Raw genomic sequence first — 22174 nt, forward strand, 5'->3', positions numbered from 1 at the left:
ATAAATTAGATTGTTTTTAGACAAGTTTTAAAAAAACTTTTATACAGTTTTCTAATTCTGTCGAAAGTATTTTTAAAAACGAAGAAATTCTGGATGGAACGTTTTAACAATACAACTAATGGATATCGCATTTTTCGTTTCATAATTACTACAAAAAAAAAAAGAAACACGAAGATATTCAAAAATTCATATCACATTTCGTCGGTATAAAATCATAAATCATTGCACCTATTTACTTTTCATTATATCGTTTCAATTACGATCAATTTAATACTGAATACCAAAATATTTACTTATTACAAATTATTATATTAGTTCTAGTATCACTCGCAAACAGAGACATCTCATATTCGCTCAACCACCACTTCTCTACCGCTTGACTCGGCATCAAATACCCACAAAGCCCGGTTAACGAACGGTTAATAAGCGCGTTGAAATGACTTGAAAACGATTAAAAATCGTTTCTCTCGCCCCGATATTTGTCCCACGCGCGTTTCAATCCCCGGAACGTTAAACCTGCTAATTATTTCCAAGCCGAAGAAATTATTTAAAAGAGCGTAGCAGTCCGCCAAGTCGCCAATTTCTTTTTTCTCTCTCCCCTCCCCCCTCTCTGGAGGCAGGGACGGCCCGCGTTATTAATGGGAGAAATGAAAAGGCGCACGAATACTTGGCACGATAGGTGCGCGCGTGTATACGTGCACGCTCGTAGGAGGAAAGGATTTGGCGAAGGTACGGGCAAAGGTAGAGGTCGTAGATGAAGTTGGCGGGATGGAGGAGGTGGAGGAGGACAGGGAGGTGGGTTTGGGAGGCGGTCCGGGACGAGTCAAGGGGTTGGAAAAGGGGCGACTCCGGCAGTCAGCGGGTTAAAGCCGCTCCGAGCGGGCGTTCCATGTGCGTCGCCTCTCCGCTTTTCCTCTCCAAGTAACCACGGAACGTCGCGCAAAGAATGCTGTCGTCCACGCTCCTCGACGTCACGTGTTAATCAAAGTTTGCGCGATTACATTTTATTTAACAAGTGGTGATTTAACAAGTTGGTTCCAAGATCTTCAATTGGTTCGATAATTTTCGCAAGGACGAGAGAAGAAAAAGGAAAATGTAAATTCGACGTGCGTTCGACGTGTGCATTCTCCTCCTGTTAAATTCTCTGTGAAATGTGTCGATTAAGGAAAATTAATGGTGCGTGTTTCTCTGGATGGATAACGAGTCGAGTCGATGAAAAATTTTGTTGAGGGATCAAAGTGCGAAAGAGAAATATTTCGATTCGTTGGTTGGTGGTAGTGGTGGTGGTAGTGGTGATGTTTTTTTTTCCCCTCCCTCGAAAATGAATTTCTTCGATGTCCATCGGGATAGTTCGTTCGAGTTGCATCATTTAATCGAACGTGTGTTTGTTTTCGATCTTGATTTTTCGAGCCAGATACTTTCGCTTTGATGTTATCGATATACACACGTTTCACGGTGAATATTGAAAATACCGAGGGGGGAAGGTTTCCCTATTCGTGACTTTCTGAACATCAATGCTCCGTTTCGACGAAATGAATTTCGAGTTTAACAAGTTTCTTGTGTGCGCGATGAACGATTCGCGGTAGAGGTTTGATATTTGGAACTTTGGAGAACAGTGCCACCGCATGTGTTAAAATCGTCTGGCGACTAACACGTTAATGTATAATTCTCTAATGTGCCGCGTAAAAATTTACCAGTTGTTCCACCTAAGATACGTCATGAATAAATCATCGTACCATTATATTCGATAACACACACGCTATACTATGCGCGTTACCGTTCGCATGTTTATCAAAAACTCGTTTTTCGGGAGCACGTGAATTATTTATGGCACTGTGTGTAATATTCTAGAACAATTTTGAAGGAGAGGCGAACAACAAATAATATCAACAAATATTTAAACGTCTAATCGATCGTTTCGCTCTTCTTACGCTCGTGAAAAATTAAACGATCGACGTATACGTGAAACGTTCGCTACTACGTATTAATAAAAATCGAAAATAGATTTATGGGATAAATTTTCCGATGATACATCGAACAAGGATTCGGCCGTATTAGTCGTTTATCATCTCGATCCCAAAAACGATCGAATTTTTCCTAACGTTGCCGAGAAAGCAAGCATAAAAGGGATAAGGCCGGTAACGTGAAATTCGTCGTGTCGCGTGCTCGATGGAATTCTAGAGTTTGAATGCCATTGTCCTCCCGTGATTAACGGCGTTAGTCTGTTAATCGTCGATCCGAGCGTCACGATGGCGTGCGATGCTTCATTGAATAAGTTTGTCGTTTGTCGTTTACGGGAGTTAATATTTACGGAGCGGAAGTTGCGAGAAATTCGACGTTTCGTGGCAACCGGAATAACAATTAAACTCGAAGGGCTCCATGGATCTAAACTGCCCTTTAAACCAACTCGATAATTAACATCGATATTTAACCAAGTGAAAGAAGAACTTTTTTAATCTCGTTTTTCTCCTCCTCTCTCTCTTTTCTTTTTTTAAACAGCAATTTCTCGTATCGTTGTTTCGATTGAATAGAAAAAAAAAGGGCTGAAAAATCGTTCGAAAAATTACACCGTCACAGAGGATGTATAATACATTGAGCGAAATGTTATATTAATCGATCGATACCGGTTAATTACTAATTAATACATTTTTGCGAATAGTGAAATTTCGATATTCGATAACCTGGAAATGGAAATTGATCGAATCAATGAGTTCTTGTAAATTCTGAAAATTCTAATTGCAACGTATATCGTTTTGATACCGAAATTTGAGATGAATAAACGCGAATATGCTAAATAGAAAAAAAAAAAAGAATGAAATGAAATAAAAATAAATTCAAAAAGTTGAAAGAGGAGGAAGAAGAAACAAACAAGCGCAGAAATCGTCATAAACGGGGTGCAATTAATTCGTTGACAAGTGTTCACCTCGCAAATAAATCGCGTGTCTGGTTTAGGCGGATCAGTCACGTGCGCGTGTTTGGCATCATGAATGCACTTGACTGCGACCATTTTCCGTGCAATTGCATAACCAGCCTCTCGGGAAAATCGCGTTAACTGTAACTCGAATTCACCGTATCGATTCTATTTTCCATTTTCGCATAGATACGCGCCGCCTTCAAGTTACGTGGCTGATTAATATGCTTAATCGATAAACGGGAGAAACGTGGGAAGAGCAAAACAGACGCGTAAATCATTCCATTCAACCGTTCGTTCGATCGAGCAGCGTATTTTCAAAGTGTTGTTCGCGTTGTTCGGCTCAGTCATGAGGAGATTATTTATCAATGTTATCGGATAGCATCGCGCCCGCGTTACAACGAATTATAGCGTTATGTTTTATACGAGGTTACTGGATCGAGGTAATAATCCCCGTAACGAAATTATCGATCGAAAAAAAATTCGGTTTGGAGAATAAACGGAGCTTTGGTCTGAAAATGTCTGACGTGCGAGAGGATTAAACGGAAAACCGACGGTGTATTACATATCGCCTCGTGTTCCTCGCCGTTAAAAAACTCAGGCGTTAAAAACGACCGCGGAGTTTGACATTTCTGTCGCGTGTAATTTTCGAACAAAAAAAAAAAAAAAAAAAGGAAAGAAGAGGAAAGTTGCGATGAAGCGGATACACGCTCGCACCGCCCCCTCCGTGTCCGTCTGGAATACAGATTTAATTTCTCCACGTTGAATTTATCTCAGGCAGAGATCAGCGCAGAGGATCGCGATCGAGCGAAACTGGAACTCCTCTCGGTTTACTCTCGAATTTCTCCTGGCGGAACGAGTTGACGGAGCAAAGTGATGGTGGTGGTGGTTGGCGATGGTGGTTGTAAAAGTTCCGCGTCGAGATCAAATCCTCGAATTCTCAATTAAAATCGGTGGACGAAATTTCGCAGACGGTCGGCCACGTACTTAACCGTGTTCTTGGTTGGCTGGTGATTGGAAAGAGCGGACGAGGAGGGGAGCGAAGCTCGTAGGATCGGAAAAGGAAAAGGTGTTTTAACGAGCGGATCGAGACGGTTGTCGGTGATAATCGATCCGCGTTATTTGCGTACAATAGCGCGAGTGGGCCCTGTCAATTTGTAATCTCGATCCATCGGAGATTATTGGATCGATCGATCGATCGATGGTGGACACACGCTTCCCCGACCACGATTAACTGGTGTTCCGGTTAATAGGTAAAGGATCGTCGGCGAATTGACAAAGGAGAATCGTTCTGTTAAGCATTCACGGCAACACTTTCACGTGCGCGTTACCTGCGGGGTACCTTGGGTCTGTTAATTAGCAGACATGTACGCCCACGTGCACGGCGATAACGGCATGTGCTGTTATCTGCCCACGGTGCTCTATCTGGAACGATATCGTAAGTTTTTTCTTTTTTTTTTTTTTCTTTTTTCTTTTAACCGTTCCTCCTCCTTGAATAGTCTTGCAGATTTTCTATTTTTTTAGTTTCGATTCGGGCATTGTAATTAGTTATTTTTTTTTTGCATTTCGTATTATTGGTCTCACTTGTATCGATAGAAATTCATTTTTTATTCACTTTAAACACGAGCTATAAAGAATAATGAAGAACTACTGCTTGAAAATATTGATATTCGTAACATTTCTCGTTGTATTAAACGCGATTAATTGGGCGAATCTTTCTATCTACGCAAGAATCGGTTCGACCTTTCCTTTGCCAGTTAGTCGGAGAACGTTAAACTCGAACATTACGATACTTGAGCACAAGTTTCCAAGGTACTTTATGCAAAAAGGGGAATGCAATGGGTCGAATCCATTTCCAGTGTGAAATACGTTTTCGTAGTTGGGCGCAAACGATCACGAGACTCTCTGTACCGAGTTTCCTTAAGCGGCCGAGTATATTCCCCGGCCGTATTAGTTTGGGGAACGGCGAGATTAGCGTTATTTTAAGGCGGCCGAGGGCTAAACGAGCAACGAGCAGCTCGCTGCAAGAGAACGGACGTTAACACGGCGCCCAAACTTATTTAGGGAAAAGATAGCGAAAGGTTTTGCATAATGAAGCAGTTAAACTACGTCTACACGTAAATGTTATATCTGGAAACGTAATCGAACGAACGGGCCGAGATTGTTTATATCTTTCGAGTTTGTGGAAATTTATTTCAGTGTTCAGTGAGCTAGTAATTTATTCGAAGAACCATAGTCTCTTACTTTTTTCACATTCGTCTGAAGACTCGATCCAATCTTCGAGTGAGTAAAGAGAATCTGTTTTTTCGATTGCTTTCGATTTTCTAACAATGAAATATGATGAGTGTTGATCGTTTAATTTTGCTATTTGTCGATCTTCACAACATTAACGCCTAGATAAATCAATCGTTTTCAATCTGCTGTTTTTGTTTTTGCTGATTTTTTAATAATAGGTGGCATTTTGAATATATTTTTTCAGCTTCGATTATTTTCGTTTTGGTGCTCGATGATTTATTCTGGATTGAGTTCTGATCAGTGATATTTGATTGGAATGAGGATTAAAATATCGAAATTTAATTCTTTTTAGTTCAGTCAAAAGTGCGTGCATATGTACGTATGTTGTGCGTAGGATTTCATTGTTTGGAAAATTTGGGAAAAATATTACATGATATTTTTACGTGATATTTTATGTCATATAATACATGTACGTCTCTTTCGGTTTTTCGTTATTTATTGGCTAATTTCATGGTTGTCTTTTCAAGAAATTTATTAACGCGTTTTGTACAAATTTTTAGAGTATATATTTTTCATTCGTTATCCAGAAAATTTTAAACAAAATAAATTGTAATCAAAATTGATATTATAAATTTTTAATGAGTGAAACAAAAGAAATTCGAACGTTTAAACTAAATAAAATATTCAATTTCTAGTCGAAATTATATCTATCATTTCATCTGTTTCAAAATTTATTTGCAATTAGAATGGAAATATACTTTTGATCACCGAGAACGAAGAAAGTTTGGGAACACGTGATAATTATATTTGAATCTTGCTTCGTCCTTTCCAAATCCATCTGTGAAATGAATTCATTTCCGAGGATTAGATACGAATTTTGCAGAAAATGAGAAGGAATAGAAAATAGATAGCGTTTGGTGAAACGTTTAAAAAAAGAAAAGGAAAAAAAGAATCGCCTCAAAGCGTGTTGGTGTTTGGTCTTTACGACGTTTGCAATGGCCGACAATGGGATCGGGGTAAATGGACATTGAGATTATCGCGGTTTCACGCTATGGTTGCTCCAGACGACTACTCGGTGGGCGGAGGATCGTTTCAGCTGTCGCGCGCAGAATGGAGATTAAATTGGCACTGTTTGTACGATCGCCTTCGGTGCCTACTTGCCACCCTTCTTTATTGCCGTTCGCGTATATATCAGAGAATGATCACGCGGAGGAAATTAAGTTTAAAATTGTCGAAAGTCGTGAATTTTCACCTCTATTTTTCACCTGTTCGATCGAATTGAAAAGAGATAGATAACTAATTTATTCCATCGACTAAATCGTGATTTGTCTTTAAGTGAGAAAAAGTGCAAATTTATTATTACCAAAGCCACATGTTATCAAGTAATATTTTATTAAAATGTTAATAACGGTATTGATAAAATAATTAAACGGTGCAGGTATAAAAAGTAATTCGTATATCATTGAATCAGTCACGGTTCGTTATTCGTTCGTTCTTCGATAGAACTTTTTACGAAATGGGTTTATCGAAGGCTACTTTTTCATCGTGCAATCTATTCGTCCGTGTAAAGATCGATTTGGATATTCAATCAGCGATCACAATCCTATCCCGTTTTCCTAAGGATATTTTCGATCTACCGATCGCTTTGATCACCGGATTAAAATTTCCTACTTTTACGGACCATTAGAAAAGTAAAGACTCCAGAAAATCTCTCGAGATTTTTATTATCGTTTATATTTCTCTTCTCACTTTCTTCTAAATCTTAGAAAACTTTAAAAAGGTTTAAGACTTCGCATTTAATTTAACCATGCTAGAAATTTAAAAAAGAATTTCAATCTTAATTATGGACACATATATATATAAGGAAATAATTTATCAAGATGTGTTTCACGTTAATATAAACGTTAATATAAACGTTTGTTCCGTCTCTCACAAAAGATAATTTATGATTTTTATGGGGGCAGGGTGACGGTGGAAAGCGGAAAAATTACAACAGTTACATCCATTAAATTGCTTACAAGCTTATCTTACATCCATTAACGTAAAGCTTAATTAAAACTTTGTGCTAATCCATCATTGAAGAAAAGAAAGTAATAATTTTAATCGACATTACACGTAGCCATATTTAATCACTTTTATCCTCCTTTATTTCCAAATCAAAATTGAATGAAAAATTCAACATCTGTGTGCATCTTTAATTCTCTATCCTTTAAATATTAATTCGAATATCGATATATATTGTATATAAAGATGACTGGCACTCGCATTTAGCGATATATTTATTCATCGTATATGTATAATTTATGCCCGAATGTATGAAACTTGTGATACTAAATTACGGATACGTCGCTCATGCAAATTTAAACGTAGAGTCGGGAGCTCTGAAGATGCAAATGTACCTTCTATATGTACGAACGTGACGAACAAATGAGTTAGATAATAGCAAGCGAAAAGTAAGAGAGAGTCGCAAAGGGAAGATGGTGGAAGGGAGGAAGGAGAAAAGCATCAAGTGGAAAAGCCGACTTGGATGTCACGAATCCGTTTTCTTTCCCGACAGCGGTAACGTGCAGAACTTTAAGGGTGAAACGTAAAATTCTTTCTCTCTACGTCGATATTCATCTTCCTTCTTTTTTTTCTTTTCTTTCTTTCAACTTACGCCTTCTCGTTTTTTCCCTTCCTTTGTGCTCCTTTTCGACATTGATTATTTTTCTTTCGAGTTGAAACTTACGTTAAATTGATTACGTTTAATAAGTCACGTTGCTCGCGTTTCATTTTGGAACGGTGTTAATTAGAAAACTCGCGAAACCACGTAAAAGTTGTTAGATACATGTGTACGTGTAGGAGGAGGAATTAAAATTCATCGCAAGTATTTTTTTTTCTTCTCCCTTTTCTTTCTTCTTTTTCCAGAGAATAATCTTCGATGTTCTTATTTAAGTTTTTACGATACAGTTTCTTTCTTTTCTTCTTCCCTAATGAAAATTGTTAGGAAAATTGTGACCATTTTTTTTTGTTATTATTCTTCCTGTTTTCTTTACATCTTTGACCGGTCGATTTTTTAAATATTCGAAAGGTTTAGTGATCGGTCATGACGAAAGAGAAATATTGAGAAAAAATGGGACGGAATATTAAGGAGAACGGAATTACTTTTTTATCTTAGACTTAACGTCAGCCTATCGACCCCCAAGGAAATTTATTACCTTTAATTTTTCTTCTTTTTTTCATACCACGGCTAAAAGGTTTGATATTTTCTTCTGATTTTCATCCCGGTTGCCGGTAAAGAATTACTTTCCACTCAATGAGAATGACGGCCTATCAAATGGATCTTTTTAGTAATGCATGAAGTAGAGTTTCCATGACGAGGAATCCATAATGCTGATATACGTTCGATACATTGGAAGACACGGAAAAAAAGGAAATCAACAAGGAAAAAGAAAAATCGTTGATCATTAATTTAAAATCGACGCAGTTGCTATTCTTTTGCGTGAAAATATTCGATTCGCAGATTCGTTTAAAATTTCTTTCATTCCCGTTCGAATATTCAAGATTATCTGCTCGTTTCTTTCTTTTTTTTTCTTTTCATTTCTTCGCCAATATTCTTTTTTTTCCTTTCTTCTATCGAATCGTGTTCACGGGTAATAACGCGAGAGTAGGAAAGCAAAATAGGAAATTAATGAAATGCAATAACAAGCAGTAAACATTAAAGGGATTCAGCACGAAACTATTATTTAGAGGGTTTCACTGTTACGCGCTCGTATGCTCTGTTTCCCGTTCGTTCCATTTTGCTTTCTATCCAACATTTATTAACAATACTTTCGGATTAAAACGATTATATTCATTCGAATATCTATTCGAATATCAATTATACAGAAGGGTTTTGTACGTTATATAATAGAGTCTCGATTAATCGGGTCCATCCTCCTTTCGCATTTACCATAATTGTTATATTAGAATGCGTACAAATATGTTTTTAATTATTTCCTCACAGCTTGTTTATAATATATCGACGAATATGTCGAATATTCGAAAATACATCTCTGTTTATTCGTTCCTTTTCAAGAGACCAATACAATTTTCCATCCTATAGCAATTTTCCTTAATCAATTGATTAAACAAGATTCTATCGTAAGAGTAAATAAAGATACGTGGAATATTTGGAAATGCTGGGTATATATCTCTCTCCCCTCCCCCTTTTTATTTGTTCCCTTTCGACAAAAAGGAACCAATACAATTTTTCATCCTGTAAACCAATTTCCTTCAACATATATTTCAATCCCTGTCTAACGTGAAACGCGATATTTCTATACTTGGTGGAAAATATTTAAAAGAAAACATTCTCTGTTTATTTATTCGGACAAACCAATACAATTTTTCATCCTATAAACGATAATTTTCCTTCCCTGATAAGTTAATCAATCGAGATTCGAATAGCAACGATAAACATTCGCGTATCCCCGTTCGTTTCTTCTCCTTCGACAAAAAAAAAAGGATACAGTTTTTCATCAGTGTAAACCAATTTCCTTCAACGCGTATTCCCATCTCTGTATCATGTAGAACAGTTGCTACTTCGCGGAAAAACGAATTTCCCGGATTTCGATGCATCTCCGAGTCACGTTCAGCTGCATTTGTCTCACGCCCCTGTGTTTTCCGGGAGGGAAAGGGATGAGATCCAATTATTCGAAATTTCCATAATTCTAGAACTACAGGGCCCCGCCCCCTTCTATCCCGCCCGTAAATTTCGAAAATCTGTATTCCGCTGTTCCCTTGTTTATCTTACGGTGCAGACACTAGACGGCGGATAATACGATGATGGCACGGATTAAACGTTCCCCGTATTCCACGAATTCTCCCCGCTTGAACTTGAAGAATTGATTCGAGCCTTCGCCGATTTATCCTCCGTTGCATCCGGGTTCAATCCCTTTTCGATTACCTCGAGAATCGAATCTTTGTCGAAGATTATTCGACGGTATATCCGAAACAATAATTCAACCTGTCCTCTGATTCCGTTTGACGCGCCGTCCTCTCGTCGAATTTACGACGATATTTAAAGGGATGGCGGGGTTCCTTCGGCCCGTGTATCCGTCCGGAGGATGTCATGGATCATCGGTCAGAGGGACGTTTCAACCGCTATTTTTCACAGGATTTCGAAATGGCGAGCGTCGTTCCCATTTACGTTTCGTACACGGACCCATAAAGTATGATAGATGTTCCGGTTCGTGCGGTTCGTTCCGTGTGTATCCTGCCTTCGCATAAACTTGACCCGAAAAATATCCTCTTTCTTGATACTACGTATTTTTATACGCTCGAACGTGTGTAGAAGGAATCCATATGATATTTGGTACGGGTTCTACGTTATTCTGACAAACGTGAGAGACGAGCAGACCGTGGCGGATAAATTTCGATGCTTACCACTTCGCCCAGTTGAGTAATCGAATTGCGTAGAGAAAGTGGAACGATCAAATTTATAAAAATTTATTTGACTCGATGAAAAGATGTGTGATGAGAATAATAATAGATTTACGATACTTCGAGATGAAACAATTTAATAATATAAGTTTTGCTACTACTAAGTTTTTCATTTCTTTAATCGCGATTAAAATTATATTTTTAGAGAATAGAGTTTTTTTTTAACGACGCGACGTCTTTTCAAGGAAAAAAGTGCAAATTTATGGAATATTATTATTCCGAGCGTTATTAAAATAAGGAAACGTTCGCCACGGAACGTGGCGCATAAATTTGAAACGTTCGAGGAAACGGAACGCGGAAATTAATTTAGGCTTTTCTTGGGAAACGTTAATTCAGGATCTGGATTACGAACGAAAGACACGACCATAAGAACGGAAACAGACGAAGGAAGACGGTCGCCGCGCTATTATTTTCGTCGTTCATTAGCACGTGCGCCGGTGACACAGTTCGCACGCAATAATTAAAGGACGCCACCCCCCTCCCCCTCGCCGACGTGCGTCTAATTAAAGCACGCTAATTATCGAAGTGAATTACGGCACTCGTGTCTCGACCATGTTTCCTCTACAATCACTGCGACGATGAAACGTTTAAAACATTGTAAATTTTAATTTTTAAATTTTATTCCTTTTTTTTTTAACGAGGATAAAATTATCATGTATCGATTCGTGCCAAATTCTTTTACGGATTATGCACGAAGGTAACTTTTATTTCTGGTTGATATCACGTAAACTATTTTTAAACAATTTTTTATTTAAATTAACGGGTAAAGTAATGGGTAATCTCACTCGAGCTACAACCCCTCACGGTTTCGCGCTCGAGATGTTACGAGGAAATTTGAATTTCTGATGCAGTTGACGATGTTGACATAATAGAATCACAAACTATTTGAGAAATTAAGTTTCAAGAAACACATAGTCATTGTCCAAATATTTTACTTCAATAATTCCGAAACCTATTTCGCGAAAATACAATCTCACTTAAATAAACCTGGATTGAATCCCACGATCCGAATCCATATAAGCTAATTTCCAAATAAAAGGACGAGGAAAGGCGAGCAACGACAACGACTTACGTTTCCTCAATTTCGTATTATTACCTCGCAGAGATCTTTTTATATCTCTTTGCAGCGCTTTGATTAAAAATCCTCCGGTCGTCAACCCCTTCCTCCCCACTGTTTCCAGTTGTGTTGTTTTCTTAATTAAGTCTTTCTCGAATTTATCTCGTCGTCAAAAGGAAAAGTTTCGAATTTTGCAAACAGAGACGAAACAGGTTTCGAAAGTTGGACACGCTTCACGAATCACGTTTTACAATTTCGTGCCGAAAATTGTGTACATCTCGAGGAGGGAAAGAATTTTGTTAATTATTGGGGATCGCGTGTAAGACAACGTAACCGAGGAAGAAATAGCCACCTGAATCATAAAGCCGAGATAAATGGTCGTACTTGGCATAGTTTCATTGCTTCACCGAGCTAGATGACTCACCCATTGCTCCCTTATTACCCCTGAGAAATTTTCTCCTTATTGCTGAACCACACACGATCCACTACACGGAACTACGTGGCTACATGCCACGACGACAGGGTTTCATCTTTTCACGAACCAGTGTACACGCTTTGTGCCGAAGATTGGATCGATGTTGCCTCTTTGAATATTTTATAATCCTAATAAATCACTGTTTCCTGTATTTTGAAATAATTTTTAAAAATCGAAAGTATTTTAGAATTATATATGATTAAGAAACACATTTTAAAATATTATTTTATATTTTATTATTTTAAAATAATTCTCTCGATTCTTTGATGTTAGAAATTTTTTTCGAAATGAGATATTTTTGAAAATCGGGATATAGAAATATTTCTTGTTCAAAATTATTTTTTAGAAACATAGATATATATATATATATATATTTCCTCCATAAAATATGGTACATGGTACGCATAAAGAATAATGTTTATAAATTTATGTACAGATTTTAACGTGCAGTTAAACGGGTTTATGTAAATTTTTCTCGCATTATCGACATCCAACGCGATTTAAGTTTTATGACGAAACCTACCTATAACGCGCCACGAAACGTCTATACATTCTTGTATAGAGTATCCATATCCTGTCTGGATATTTTTTTTTTTTTTTTGTTTACGCGGAAAGTAGTTTTCTCGTTTTTACGATGTATCCGGGATGACGCGAAAATGGATCGCTCGGAAAGGAACGCTCGTTACACGCACGTATGCCGAGCTTTTCAGAAATCAAAGTGCCACTTTGACTTTTACTCTTGTAGGTCGTCGCTTTCATTTCCAAACTCTCGCCTATATCTCGTAAATTTCTTTGATTTATCGATTCGTCGCTTGTCGAGCTTCTGTTATAATCTTAATGGAAAAAATTATAAATTTAAAAGATCGATAGTTTTTATTCTATCAGCGAAGACATGCAAAATATCGTAGCGATCGGATTTGCATGATTTTGAATATGTAAAATTGGATAGATTGGATCTTAGAATTAAAAATTATAGGATAAATAATATTATATCTCCTTCTCTTCAGGAAAAGAGAAGGCGATACACGTTTCCAGGATGTGTTTGGTCACGTCCATCCAAATCCTCCGAATGACGTCCATCCACTTTTCCTTCGCACCCTAATCTCAAACACTCAGCCCTCGCTCGAATCTCGCAATAAACAATCTCGCCATAAAAATCTCATCCCCTTAAGATTGATGAATTGGACGGCAAATACTTAGGATTCCATAGAAGTCCACAAATTGACCGAAGAAATTTGATCAACGATGGATTGGATAACATTGCGATTCAATTGGTAACATATACGATCAAAAATATCGTTCGAGCGCACTTTACTTTTATTTTTTTCCACGGAAAAATTTATTCTTTCCTTTATTTTTAGACTTTAAATTACAAGAAAAGAATTGTCTGCAATTGTTCTCGAGGAAGGTTGTTTTCGAAATGGGGCATTTAAGATAATTGCCCTCTTAGCGTTTAACAGAACAGTTAATGATAATTAACCCGGCTGGTTAGAAGATCCCAGTTATTTGGAAAATGATTTTCGCGTTAAAGCTATGTCTCTCACGGTTTTCACTCCCGCGAAACAATACCCTCGTTATCACCCCTTCCATTGAGCATCCTCGGTAATTACGAATTTACATTTAATCCTTAAGTTGCGCGAATCTATCGTATTCTGTTACGTGATATCGCTGGTCGAGTGTTCGAGCGTTCGCTATCCTAATTCGATAATCATGTCGTCTAGAGCATCGTTAACAAGATGCTCATTAAAGTCGACTCCCAGTAATGACGTGACTTTTGATGGATTTTCGGGCGGCGTTTGAATATCGTGGCTTCCAATTTTAATTGCCTTGTTCTCCCTTCTATCCAACGATTTAATTAACGATCTTGAGGTATATTAACACGTGCACTACTTTTAAAGTCGATGACTCGTCTGATCATGTTGATAAAATTTAACGTAGTTGTGCTGCTCTGTACGAAATGTTCAAAATTCGTTTCACAATCATCGTGCAAACCAATCTTCCATTATTATATAAACGGTTAATAAGCGTCTGATTTCGTGCAATCGATCAAATTCCTCACGCCAATCACGCAACGATGATCGATTCTTTCGAAGAAAATTCTCGATTCCGATTATATTTAACTTTTATTCGGACGAAGGGCGTTTGTTGTTCGAAGAAAGAGAATAAGAAGGAACAGTGACGATCAGTGGTGGACTCGTAAAGATTCACGTTATCATCGATCGAGATATTTATATCGTTATTCGCGTGGTTTTATCCACGTTGTGTTACGAATAAAAGGGGGCACTCTTCGAAAGGAAACGGAATGAAAACGTACGAACGGGAGAGATCTGATCGATCCTTTTTCCTCGAACTTTAGAATTCACCCAGGAAGTAGTACGAATCAACAAGTGCGCCGGCCACTCATCCGCGACTGTCTGAACTATCCGGAAGGAAATCGTCGAGATGATCTGCAGATTTTCAACAATGCTTGCTGCGCGAAAATCCCTAGGACAGTTGGAGTAAAAGCTTTTCCCTGTGCACGGAATATTTCACGACCAGAAGAATAATGGTGGTTAAATTCTTTAAGAGTTTTGAATTAAGAAACGAGGATAAAAAATATGTCTCTAATACTTCCTGTTGCGAAGATTTAAACGTTGAGACGAATATTTTCTAACAGTTTTCAAGTTTTTTTATAACATTCGTTCTCAAAAACGAGAAGAATAATATTAAATTTTAGAGTTTCTTTTTTTTTTTTTTTTAGTATTTTTACTATTAAAGAGGAAATGATCACGCGAGATCTTATCTTTGTAGATTATCTTTATAGAAGTCCATTGGTATTTGCATTGTTCTTTGTGAATCAGCACTGAATGCATGTAGGATTCTAAAGTAGTTCTCTCTGTTCTTATGGAATCGCCATTGCCTTTTACCGGAGGTAATGCAAGAACAGAAAATGGCAAGAAAATGGCGAGAGAATGGAGGTTTGCAGATGTTCATCGATTCGTTCCTGTATTTTAACTATACTCACGATTTCTTTTATCTTTTCCATTCTTTCTTCTCTCTCTTTCTCTCTCTTTTTTTTTCTTTGTTAAAAAAAAAAGGCGATTTTTCTACTCTCGATAAAATTCGAAGATGCGAAGGGAAATTCTCGATGCGAGGATTCCTCGTTGCCAACTCTCCTCCGTATTATTTTTTTTCTTATTTTTTGTTCCAGTAGAGAATTCCACGTACACGCGACATCCTTGTTGTCATTTTGCGCTCAGAGATCAGATGCACCTGTGCGCCCGTGTCTTTTATTTCTTGAAATTTTACGTATGCGCCTGTTACTCGTTTCTTTATGCACGTAACTTTTGTCTCGTCTGAAAAACAAATGCACGATTTACATTTTAATAGGCGGCGCGCGATATTACGACGTACAATCACACACGTGCTACTATTTATTTTAATTTTATGGAGAGATATGTTATTCACCACTTAAATTTGTATTAATTTTACACAACATTCAACGAGATTAACTTACACTTTGCGGAGTGCACGCACTTGAACGCATTGGAACGTTAATTCAGTGATTATAATGGATTCGTATTGAATTCATATTGTATTCCATTGTACAATTGTACAATTGTTCTTTACATCCATTGCATTTTATTTATATGCTTTATTCGATGGTTTTATTTTCGATCTATTAAACTGAATAAACTGTTCTTCTCGTGAATGTTATATCTACAATATTATATTCATTCTTTTTTTTTTTTTTTTAAAAACAATAATTAAAAAAATATTGTAGATGATATGTCGTTGAACTCATCCAATTTATAAATATATATTCGATTATTCCAAAAGTTCCTTTCATTCTTTGATTAAACGCTAAAATTTCTGGGAACTTTTATTATTTTTCCAAACATATTTCCAAAATACTCAAAGTGATCTCTGATAATAAGGATATCGATATTGATCACTAACACCATGTCTCATTTACCATATTCATCATAATCCATTGAAGGCTGATCAAGGAGAGAATGGATATTGAAATTACTCAAATATTAAAGGGTAATTTTCTTTTCAGAGGCTCACAGAGCTCTAGAGCTCCTCGAAGATTATCACGCGAAGCTGACGAGGCCTCAGGACAAGCAACTACGATTGGCCATCGAGCGTGTCATCCGTATCTTCAAAAGCAGACTCTTCCAGGCGTTATTGGGTAAGTGTTTCGTTAAAAAATATTATCTCGAATACCCTTAAAAAAGGGTTTTCCGCTCGTTCGACTTCCATTCCCGGTAAAATCAGTTTTCTTATATCCCGGCGATATTTTAAAATCCGAAAAATTCCGGCGATTCATGGAAGATTCAAAGAGATTCTGCACCTCATCCCATTCTCTATGCTCGGGCTCAATCTCATCTTATTTATCGGAACTGGCACGTTGCCTCTCGAACGTTTCTCGCGCCATTGTTATTCGGAATAAAGCGCTCTTACCGCGCGATTCATTCCGTTCGCATCCTCTTTCAGATGAAAACTCGTCCGAAATTTTGACCGAGGCTTTGTACGAGCGGCGGAGGAAAAGAGAGAAAAAGAGGGAAGGGGGGCAATATCGAGCCTTGTTTTTACTTCAATCCGGAATCGAGGATTCTTGTGAACACAGGGGGAGGGATTTTCATCGTATTCTTTGAGCGTACGATTCTCTTGGTATCGATCCTTTTGGAAACCTTTTGTTATCATCAGTCTGGACGTACGTACGCCGAGAACGAAATAATATCTTTTAATCTTTCCAAGGATAAACAATCCATTTCAAAGAATAAACGACGCCTTCGAACGATACTTGAACATTTCTTTCCATATTTTTTTCTATAATTTCGTCCGTTACTTTTTGCACACACACTCCTACTTATTGACGAAAAATTACATTTTGTTCCGTAGGATAATATTTTCTCATTCGAGTACCTTTCATATTTTTAAAGAAAATAATTATCGCAGGGATGATCGAAGATTTAACTGGAGAGAAGCACGGACGTTGCGTAGCAATGGAAATGCGCTAATTTTTATTTCTAATCCTCTCGATTCCCATTGCGTGTAACCGTGCAAGTTTGTTCGCGAAGCAGATTGTCCTATTCGATCCACACGGTATGACGCTTTCGCATAGGGGGAGATTAGTCGGTGCATCTGCAACTGTGTCGGGTGCATAGGTTGTCCTTATGCCGCGCCTCGCCTGTTAGTGCTGATAACCTGAAACACCCTCGCCTCCAGAGTCCCATCGGTGACGTGGACAATGGATACAAGATTACACGTCATATCAGCTCCGCTAAGTACTTAACGAGATTAGAATATTACGCGAAACACCTGAAATTAACGCCTAAAACAAATTAAAGTAAAATAAGAATCAAATTAAATTTAAAGAGAATCGACGAATTTCAATTTTTACAATAAACATCAGAGAGAGAGAGAGAGAGAGAGAGAGATTGAAGATTATAATTAACTCATCTCTCGGATGATTGATGCAACATCGTATTTAAATTTTTACACAAAAATACAGACTTTTGTAAAAATACAGACGAGGATAGACATATACTGGAGAGAGATCTTTTTTTAAGCAATTTCATTTTCAGAATTTTCCATGCGTTTCGTACGAAATTCCAGCGAATAGATTACGTGGATGTGCATATTTGCGCGCATTCTTAATTCAACTTGCAATCTCATTGCTCGCTGCAAGATAGAAGAAGCTTGCCAGCCCTAACTCGGAGTTCAGGCTCAGCTGCTTTGAAAATGATTAAATTGAAAGCTAGAAGATCTGGATTACGTTAGATTCAATTAGATTTTTTGCATCGTTTCAATTATACGATGCTCAGAAACGATCTGTCTGTATCGAGGATAACGTATCGATAATTAATGACTCGAAGGAGATCCGTATGCAGCGATTTCCTGGCCAATGCCCATGGAATTACGCGTCACGTTGGCAACCCTAAGTACGTAACAAGATTACAACTTAGAACTAAACGTGTAGCCGTGCTATACGCCCAACAACTTGCGAACACAAGTTTAGAGAACCGGTTGAAATAACGATATCGAGTGATATTTAAATTAGATAGACTGGCTCGAGTGTGTTTGATCTTACCAAAGATCGTGCTGATTTTTAACTTTCTCGTTATACAAGCTTGTTCTTTTTGATAATCTTTGAATCTTTGGATAAAATTGAGTACGATGGATTATAAATTTAGAGATTAAGAAGAAGAATAGGTTTTCGATTATTTTATGTGTTTCGTTTTATGAAAATCGGTTGTAGCTATAACTTAATGAAAAACCATTGTGTGTAAATTGTAATAGCGATATGAAATTACACGTTCCTACAATTTAATCATAATTCGTTTTGAATTGTCTGAATAATTCTGAATAAATTAAATTAAATTGAATCGTTATTCCAAATTTGTTTTAATCTATCTTCTAAAACTCATAGAACGGGATAAATATCCGAATGCGAAGAAAGAATAGAAAGTAAGGTTAATTCGAATAAGAAAAATAATTAATCTAAGAGACTGGCAACGAAAGATTTTAAATTAATTTACTCGGATGTCGCGATGATTGTTGCATAACAGCACGTTTGCTGAAGTTGCAATCAAGTCACCAGAGAAACGCCAGCTTTCGTGATTTCATTTTCTCCGGACGAACAACTAAATCTTAATTGCGTTTAACGCTTTCGTGTGTCGAAAGAATAATTCGAATCGCTCACGCTCCACCTTAAAAATCTCTCTCCGTCCTTTCGCGTATTTTCTTCATTACAATATAATGAACAATGTAACGAGCGTATTACCTTAAAATACTTTTTTGAATTTATTGAAATTTATTCAGAAACAAGGAGCCTCCCTCGTTCTTGAGATATTTTAATAACAAGTATCGCATTCGAAGCGGATGGAATCGCGTGTTTGACGAGATTTCTGTGAAATTTGTCAAAGGCACAAGATGATGAAAGTTGCTCGTGAATCGTGACCCCTTTCTTGATCAGCAAACTCGAGGATAATTCAAGATACAGTCATTTTGGAGTTAAAATTTTCCAGTGGTTTTGGATTCTTGATTTATCATTCTCGAGCTTTCTTCTCTTCTCTTATTCATTATCATCGATACCAACTTCTTATCGATTATCCAGATGGATTGCGGATTAGAGAACTCAAAAGTCGAGAAGTTTATTTTAACTCGTCGAGAGGAAGATTGATCTTTGACGAATAAACATTTGTCCCGATTAGAGGAATTTTTTTTTCTAAAAGTTGAAATTATATGTAGAGATAAATTGCACAGAGGTTTTTCTTCTTCGATTTGAATTGGAGGAACGTGTATTTAACGAGCTTGTTATTCTCTTGGGAAAACTCGAAAATACATACACATCGACGTTTCTAATCTTTTATTATTATAGCTTTAGGAATCTTTTCGTAGGATAAAAGAATCGGAAATCCAGATTACAAGAAAGCGTCTACTCAAGATTACCGCGTGATTTTTCTCGATTTCTTCTGTTTCTCCTGTTCCTTAGAAATCCTTTAAGAAATGGTGAATTCCCTTACGTTAGTTGCGTTTCTTGTTCGATCGACTTTTTGGGGTTGGATAGAAATATATTTTCTTAAATGAAAAGAATACCGAAGAAAAGTACCTTCTTTTGTATTTTTCATTTATTTAAAAATGAATCTCGCAATCATTAAGATCCGAGGATAAAAATTTTAAATTTTCAAGTGAAACTATTTGTCAAACTTTCTTATTTCGCATCTAATTATACGTATTCATTTAACGAATGTAAACCTGAACGGATTTAGATTTAAGATCCTGTCGTTTTTACAGGACTAGCTTTCTCGAGGAGACAGGTATGCAAAGCAGCTTGTACTGACGAAGAAACTTAATTAAAGGAAACCAGGCCGTTAATCTCGTAATCCATATCTATTGTTTCTTACATAATTTCACACGATTTTGCGTGACAAATTTGCGACACGTCAATTACCGTTTTACAAATTCCGATTTAAATTTGAATACATTTTACTATGGCGACAAATCGACTCATTCGTATTTTTGCTTTAATAAAATTGAAAAAGAGAGAGAGAGAGAGAGGGATTCGAAAATAATCGGTCACGTACAATCTATTTGACAAACCGGTATATCGGGCTCTCCACGGAGCTAAATGTTCGACGCAATATGGAACATAGACGTGGAACATAAACACAATGCAGTATTTTACACTTTGGTGGTGGATGCATCGGACGTAACATTGCAAAACACGACCAGCTGACAAATCCTCCTTGTCCTCGCGCACGTGCACCAGTTTAGATCAGGTTTACGCAATATCGATCAACCAAGTTTCCCTTTTATCTCTCTCCTCCCTCTTCACCATACGTATACTCACTCCTTTCATTTTGATCTCGAACGAGATTATTAGAAAACTAACCATCCATCGAGTCTTCAAAACTTGGAATGTTTTGAATTTGAAAGGGGGAAAAAAGAATCGTTGACATTAACGAATGTCGTAACGAAGATACGATCACTCTCGATCACTCGTCGTCGAAATCTTATCAATCTCTCGATCGGAGAAACGAGTTAACGAATCAACGCGCAAACTTGGTTATCGCATTCGTGCCTCCTAATGGAATCGGCCACGAGAGCGATAAACGTGTTTCCCTCGGCAAGTCGGCCGAGATTTGTGTTTAAACGGAAAAACTAAGCTCGTTGCAACTCGAAAATCAGCTTGCTCCCGCCACTTGGAAAATTCGCAGGTCGATCCATCGATCGGCGGATAAAAATTTTCTTCGAGCTGGCCTGGGAAACAAGGAATCCATCTCTGGAAGCGAAGAGAGGGAAAGAGGGAGTATCGTCTACTTTTCGCCGTGAAACTACTGGAAACTAGGATCGGTGCGAAGGGAAAAGCGTGAAAGAAAGAAAGCAAATGGAGGGAAAGAAAGTAAGGAGACTTGGGGAGCGTGGATCAATTCATAAATCAATAAAAAGCTCGACGGCGCTGTAATAAGAAGGGAATACGAGTAAACGGGATCGAAATGGATGGAGAAGGAATTGCGACTCTGGGAAATAAAATAGCTGGGAAACAGAAGGAATGGAGAAATATTAAGGTACGAAAACACGGACGTTGATAAGTTTGCTCTTCTTTGAGGTAACAAAAGAAGCGATGAAACCCTTTAGGGCGAGTAAACTTGTGTAGAAACAACTTTGCTCTTGCGGTTTAAACGGGACGGGCGAAATATCATCGTTTGCTGTTCAGACGCGTGTTGCTAATTTTCCTTGCGTGTAAAGGAAAATTTTTGATAGCCGGATTACGAAGAGAGATTATACACGTTATCCCGGGTATTCAAAGTTATTCGAAGTTTCTTTCGTTAGCACGATCAGATTCGAGGTACGATCGAAATTAAACCACGCGGAATTATAAAGACACGCGGGACGTTTCATAATAATGTAATCAGGGAAGGAGTTTCATTCAAAAACTCGTTCTTGAGCAAATAAGATCTTAAAAGCAATATAACTTTGTCTCCACAACGTAATTTCTGATAGAAAACGAATTATTAATTTTGCCAGATTGATACATTCTTGCCACTACTCAATTTGATAGAAGTTGCGTAGAAGTGGTAAGATCTCGTCTTCGACGCTACCTATAATTCCGCTCGCTCGTTCCAAAATCCTGGAAAATCCAAAAAGTGGGGAAAAAACTGGGCTCGCATCCAGAGATTATTTACGGCGCGCCGTTTGTTTTAATTACGATTAATTCTTCTTGCACGGTGCCTAACCGTGTCCCCTTCCCACCTTTTTCACAGCGAGTTTTTTTCCTATTCCGTGTCGCGCCGCGCGGAAAATCCGATTTATTTCGGGCGTTAGACCGCGGCACCAGTGCAGAAAATTGCAGCTTCATCTGGCCGGGCGATCACTCTACAACTAGGCCGTTGCACTCGCGACATTTTGGCGGAAGATGGAAGCGGGGCAGAGAGATAAATAGCGAGCGAAATAAAGAATGGGGGAGAGAAATTGACACGCGTCGTCGATGACGCAGAAATGGCGCGCGTCAGCTTTTTGACGCATTTCAGTTTCCAAGCTG

General features: G+C 37.7%; 1 protein-coding gene across 6 annotated transcripts in view; it reads left to right on the forward strand.

The window, feature by feature from the left end:
- dlg1 (MAGUK family member discs large 1) overlaps positions 1–22174 on the forward strand; it is a 516408-nt gene that overhangs the window by 50896 nt on the left and 443338 nt on the right. For 5 of the 6 annotated variants that reach the window (XM_086911654.1, XM_086911656.1, XM_086911657.1 and 2 more), the window contains one exon: positions 16184–16315. In XM_086911654.1, the coding sequence (XP_086767780.1) occupies positions 16184–16315 (132 nt within the window). Of the gene's footprint in view, positions 1–4261; positions 4350–16183; positions 16316–22174 lie in introns of those variants that run through there. The other variant, XM_086911655.1, reaches the window with a different exon arrangement.

Source organism: Apis florea, unplaced genomic scaffold (genome assembly GCF_048593485.1).
Source record: "Apis florea isolate Af1SG1 unplaced genomic scaffold, ASM4859348v1 contig_3326_pilon, whole genome shotgun sequence".
In the NCBI taxonomy this organism is placed as follows: domain Eukaryota; kingdom Metazoa; phylum Arthropoda; class Insecta; order Hymenoptera; family Apidae; genus Apis; species Apis florea.